Below are 6000 nucleotides of genomic sequence, written 5' to 3' on the forward strand. Positions count from 1 at the left end.
TATGTTGTTGACAATCTCCCGATTCTCTGTGAACTGAAAGTCCACTCTTATTGATATTTGTCATCTTTATTATCGGTACATGTACATGTTATGCACCATGCTGATATGACGAAGTGGATGTTGGATATGAATCTGTTTTGTGCAGCATGGAGCATAACCACCATTTCTCATTATGAACTAAAAGATATCCCAAGCTCAGTCCAACCCACTAACCCCTGCATACATGTCGCCTGCCACAGAATGGCTACAGCCCCCTGCACATTGCTGCCAAAAAGAACCAAATGGACATTGGGACCACGCTGCTGGAGTACGGCGCAGACACGAACGCAGTGACGAGGCAAGGCATCGGTCCCATTCACCTGGCAGCCCAGGAGGGCAGCGTGGACCTGGTGTCACTGCTGCTGGCCAAAAACGCCAGCGTCAACATGTGCAATAAGGTGAACGCAGTCACAAAGCTGCAATTCAAAGTGTGTATATATATCACTTCTCTAGTGTTATCGACAACCCAAAGTTACACACACATTCATACAGCACTATCACTCATCATTCATACACTGGAGGCCCCCGCGATCGAACTACTAACCTTCTGGTTAGTGGATGATCCGACCTTCCTCCTGAGCCACAGCCACCCCTGTGTGAATGTATTCACTGACACAGACTGTACACAGTGCTAGTATTTCCATAATGACCTCATTTGGACTTGAGTTCCATCAGTAACATACTCTTTTGAGCCTGGTCACTCTGAGACAAGAAGAACAAAAAGGGTCTCGGTGCTTTAGAAACTATTTTTTCCCGCATTATTGTTCCTGATACAGAGCATGTTTCAGTCTTGTGAAATGCTCACATGACACATGTATCCCTGTGTCCTCACGTGTTTGTGTGTGTCCTTTCCTCTTATATAGAGCGGGCTTACACCACTTCATTTAGCAGCTCAGGAGGACAAGGTTAATGTTGCAGAAGTCCTTCTCAACCACGGGGCTGATGTCAACCCACCGACAAAGGTAAAGCTTTCTTAGATAGCACACACACACACACACATACACACACACACACACACACACACACACACACTGTAAATACCAATACAGTTTACTTTATTTTTGAATTCTCTCTTTGCTGTTGAGGTTTGACCTGTTTATCTCCATTTGACCTGGAATTTCCTATTCGGTGGAAAAATACACCAGCACGCTCTTGGGTACACACTCACGCGTTCGCCCGCTCTCCCCTCAGCGGCTGCATAAATAAGGAATTGATACCTGAGTGTTCGTGTCTTTATGAATGCACCACACACTGCAGCAAACACACACACGTGCACACGAGCACGTACATGATCTAATGTTCAGTCGCACTCTGACACACAAACACACACGGGCCACAGAACACGCTGCTCACGTTCACTGAGAATAACCTCTACTAGCTGAAGGTCGGACAAACACAAGGTTATATTGTGTGTGTGCGTGTGTGTGCGTGTGTGTGTGCGTGTGTGTGCGTGTGTATTTATGCTGACAGGACAATCCTTTACACCGAATAGGTTATTCACTCACTGATCTCTGCACTGCACACGATTTGTACAAGATTTATATATTCACATGTTATAGGAAAGGTAAATTCATTTTCCTATATCACATTATCAATAATTCTTGGATGCACTTTACGCCCAGTTCTTTCAGAAACTGGGATGTAACAAGATACGTAACCATCATTTTCTCCTCTTCTCATCTGCTCGCCCTTTCATGCCTCTGTCTGTAACTCCCTCTCCTCTCCTCCGTGCAGATGGGTTACACTCCGCTGCATGTGGCTTGTCACTATGGCAACGCGAAGATGGCAAACTTCCTGCTGCAGAACCAGGCTAGAGTCAATGGCAAAACTAAAGTAGGCAAACACACGCACACGCACGGTCTTGTGTCACTGTTGTTTCTCCGGGTGACTGTGTTTTGTGTCTGTAGAATGGATACAGTCCTCTACACCAGGCAGCTCAGCAGGGCCACACCCACATCATCAACCTGCTGCTTCAGCACGGGGCCTCGGCCAACGACCTCACCGTGGTCAGTGCACAAACACACTGGCACACACACATTCTCGATTGACAAATGACTGAAAGCCCTTTGTGTTTTCTGTGTGCCTCGTCTGAATAACTGCCTGTTACTGTGTCACTGGTCAGAATGGGAACACTGCCCTGTCCGTCGCCAACCGACTCGGGTACATCTCTGTGGTGGACACTCTGAGGCCCATGACGGACGAAAACCTGGTGGCAATGGTGAGACACTGTGAAGTCATTTCCAGTAAATATTTGATATAACGTGGACACAGACTGAATACTAGAGCCAGGCCAGTACAATAAATGCATGTCTTTGTAGTGCCGGACATAATGTGATAGCATAGCATGTTTTAAAAGTAAGAATCCACCCTCCTCCATTTAAATGATCAAACTAATGGTGACACCTGTTTTGTGAAGTTACAGTCACAGGTTTTGGTTTTCAATCAGAAGCTACAAGACAAATAATTACTGAAAAATTGGAGGAACAATGTCATTCAGAATGTTTGTTGCACTGACAGGATTGCTGGAAACCAATATATTGGGATTTTCTCTAAAATGCAATGTATGTCCTCAGCAGCTTTATTGAACTCAACCATGTGACCGACTCTTTACCCAAATGAAAAACTTCCAGTAGTACACTTCAAGTAACAAGTCCTGAGAGCGAGAGAGAGCGAGAGAGAGAGCGAGATAGAGAGAGAGAGAGAGAGAGAGAGAGAGAGAGCGGGAGAGAGGACTTAGATTGGAGCTTAAGGTTTCTCCTCAAATAGCCCAGGTCACTAACTGTGATCTGATCCACTCACACACGTGTCTGGAAGGAAGAGGAGGAGGAAGAGGAGGAGGAAGGGGAGGAGGAAGAGGAAGGGCAGAGGAGGAGGAAGAGGAAGGGCAGAGGTGGAGGCAGAGGAGGAGGAAGAGGAGGAGGAAGAGGAAGGGCAGAGGAGGAGGCAAAGGAGGAGGAAGAGGAGGAGGAAGAGTAGGAGGCAGAGGAGGAGGAAGAGGAGGAGGCAGAGGAGGAGGAAGGACAGAGGAGGAGGCAGAGGAGGAGGAAGAGGATGAGGAAGAGTAGGAGGCAGAGGAGGAGGAAGGGCAGAGGAGGAGGAAGAGGAGGAGGAAGGGGAGGAGGCAGAGGAGGAGGAAGAGGAAGGGCAGAGGAGGAGGCAGAGGAGGAGGAAGGGCATAGGAGGAGGAAGAGGAGGAGGAAGAGTAGGAGGCAGAGGAGGAGGAAGAGGAGGAGGCAGAGGAGGAGGAAGGACAGAGGAGGAGGCAGAGGAGGAGGAAGAGGATGAGGAAGAGTAGGAGGCAGAGGAGGAGGAAGGGCAGAGGAGGAGGAAGAGGAGGAGGAAGGGGAGGAGGCAGAGGAGGAGGAAGAGGAAGGGCAGAGGAGGAGGCAGAGGAGGAGGAAGGGCATAGGAGGAGGAAGAGGAGGAGGAAGAGGAAGGGCAGAGGAGGAGGCAGAGGAGGAGGAAGAGGAAGGGCAGGGGAGGTGGCAGAGGTGGAGGAAGGGCATAGGAGGAGGAAGAGGAGGAGGAAGGGGAGGAGGAAGAGGAGGAGGCAGAGAAGGAGGAAGAGGAGGAGGAAGGGGCAGAGGCAGAGGAGGAGGAAGAGGAAGGGCAGAGGAGGAGGAAGGGGAGGAGGAAGAGGAAGGGCAGAGGAGGAGGCAGAGGAGGAGGAAGAGGAAGGGCAGGGGAGGAGGCAGAGGAGGAGGAAGGGCATAGGAGGAGGAAGAGGAGGAGGAAGGGCAGAGGAGGAGGAAGAGGAGGAGGAGGAGGAAGAGGAGGAGGCAGAGGAGGAGGCAGAGGAAGGGCAGAGGAGGAGGAAGAGGAGGAGGAAGGGCAGAGGAGGAGGCAGAGGAAGGGCAGAGGAGGAGGAAGAGGAGGAGGAAGGGCAGAGGAGGAGGAAGAGGAAGGGCAGAGGAGGAGGCAAAGGAGGAGGAAGAGGAGGAGGAAGGGGAGGAGGCAGAGGAAGGGCAGAGGAGGAGGAAGAGGAGGAGGAAGAGGAATAGCAGAGGAGGAGGAGGAAGAGGAGGAGGAAGAGGAGGAGGAAGGGCAGAGGAGGAGGAAGAGGAGGAGGAAGGGCAGAGGAGGAGGCAGAGGAGAAGGAAGAGGAGGAGGAAGGGGAGGAGGAAGAGGAGGAGGCAGAGGAGGAGGCAGAGGAAGGGCAGAGGAGGAGGAAGAGGAGGAGGAAGAGGAAGGGAAGAGGGGGAGGAGGTAGAGGAGGAGGAAGGGCAGAGGAGGAGGCAGAGGAAGGGCAGAGGAGGAGGAAGAGGAGGAGGAAGGGCAGAGGAGGAGGCAGAGGAAGGGCAGAGGAGGAGGAAGAGGAGGAGGAAGAGGGAGGGCAGAGGAGGAGGAAGAGGAAGGGCAGAGGAGGAGGCAGAGGAGGAGGAAGAGGAGGAGGAAGAGGAGAAGGAAGAGTAAGGGCAGAGGAGGAGGCAGAGGAGGAGGAAGAGGAGGGGCAGAGGAGGAGGAAGAGGAGGAAGAGAAAGGGCAGAGGAGGAGGCAGAGGAGGAGGAAGAGGGGTGAGAAAGGGGGATGATGAAGAGGTGACAGCAGTGTAAGGGGGACAGGAGTACAGTGAGGTCACTGGTGATACTGCCCAATCAGCAGCAAAGTGTATTAGTCATAAGTGTCCGACCTGCTGCTCTGTGAGTGATCTATTATTCATCCTGTTGGACCGTAGCTGCTCCACCAACTGGAGCCTTTCACTCACTGTGTCGGCCTTCATGTGGGACACTATGCCCCCATTTGAAAAGTTTGGTTTAACCAAATAAACACTGCATTTCTGTTTACAATTTAAACAAAAAGATTATTCAAGTTCCATATATTCGGTTGTACTTGTGTTTCCTTTTGATTTGTAGTTATTTATGATAAAGTTTATTGTTAAACTGTAAAATATTAAGTCTCAATTACATCTGCTGCCCCCTAGACACAACCACAGAGAAGTGGTTGAAGATGAGATGAGATGATAAAAACCTATTACTGCATTGTTACTCTGGGTTTTCCATTTGGAACTGGTTTTATGGCGTTTCATGGATTTACCCTTTGTAGAACATACAGAGTGTATATTTAGAATATATATTTATACATATATATATATATATATTTATAAACTGGATTGTTTGTGTACTTTTCATTCTTGCAGAATGCATCAGAAAAACATAAAATCAATGTCCCAGAGACCATGAACGAGTTCCTCGACATGTCAGACGATGAAGGTACGTGAAAAAGATCATTTTCAACCATTAGCTGCTAAAATGTAATTCATTGATACTTGTTTGACTGATCACTGCTACGTGATGTCATTTTCGTCACGTGTCTGTGCCAGACATTCTCAGTGGTTGAAGGTATTTGTCACCAGTTTGCCTCTCTTCCTTTGAACGGGGCACATTGCAGCAGAACTAACCTAGTAGAAGAACTAGCCATCAGGCTTTCCTCTGTTTAGCTTTGCTGTTCATTTTCACTAAGTTTCCAGGTCGAATCAGAATATCCTCAGCCACCATTATGCACGTTTGTTATCATGCTGTTTACAGTTGGTCTCATCATAAACTGACACTGCTGGTGTTATTTTCACAGCAACAAAATAAAATCAAAACACATTTGTTATTTTTAACCACAAGCACATCTTCAGTCTCACGGCGCTCTGAATAAAGACATGTCTTATCATCCGGACATTATGATCTCAGACTATGAAGAGACCTGTTTAATCTTGTCCTCTATTGTCTCTCAACCCTCAATAAATGACATCAATAATATCAACGTTAACAGAAGAACAGCTGCTGTAGCACCTCTGTCGGGTTCAAGGTACAAGTTGCACATTTCACTCCGCTGTCCTTTGTCTGGGAACCTCCGAGCCAATGTGTCTGTAAAATTGATGAGCCTGTTCATGGGCTGTTGCTTAGGGACACGGGGGGTGTGGAGTTTCTCTGTCAGGTGCACACACACACACACACACACACACACACACAC

General features: G+C 48.9%; 1 protein-coding gene across 33 annotated transcripts in view; it reads left to right on the forward strand.

The window, feature by feature from the left end:
* Window positions 1-6000, forward strand: part of ank3a (ankyrin 3a) — a 113037-nt gene that overhangs the window by 71944 nt on the left and 35093 nt on the right. For all 33 annotated transcript variants that reach the window (XM_035605351.2, XM_047334871.1, XM_035605357.2 and 30 more), the window contains 6 exons: window positions 240-437; window positions 903-1001; window positions 1774-1872; window positions 1947-2045; window positions 2162-2257; window positions 5177-5249. In XM_035605351.2, coding sequence (XP_035461244.2) covers window positions 240-437; window positions 903-1001; window positions 1774-1872; window positions 1947-2045; window positions 2162-2257; window positions 5177-5249 — 664 coding nt within the window. The remainder of the gene's footprint in view (window positions 1-239; window positions 438-902; window positions 1002-1773; window positions 1873-1946; window positions 2046-2161; window positions 2258-5176; window positions 5250-6000) is intronic.

Source organism: Scophthalmus maximus, chromosome 10 (assembly GCF_022379125.1).
Source record: "Scophthalmus maximus strain ysfricsl-2021 chromosome 10, ASM2237912v1, whole genome shotgun sequence".
Lineage (NCBI taxonomy): Eukaryota > Metazoa > Chordata > Actinopteri > Pleuronectiformes > Scophthalmidae > Scophthalmus > Scophthalmus maximus.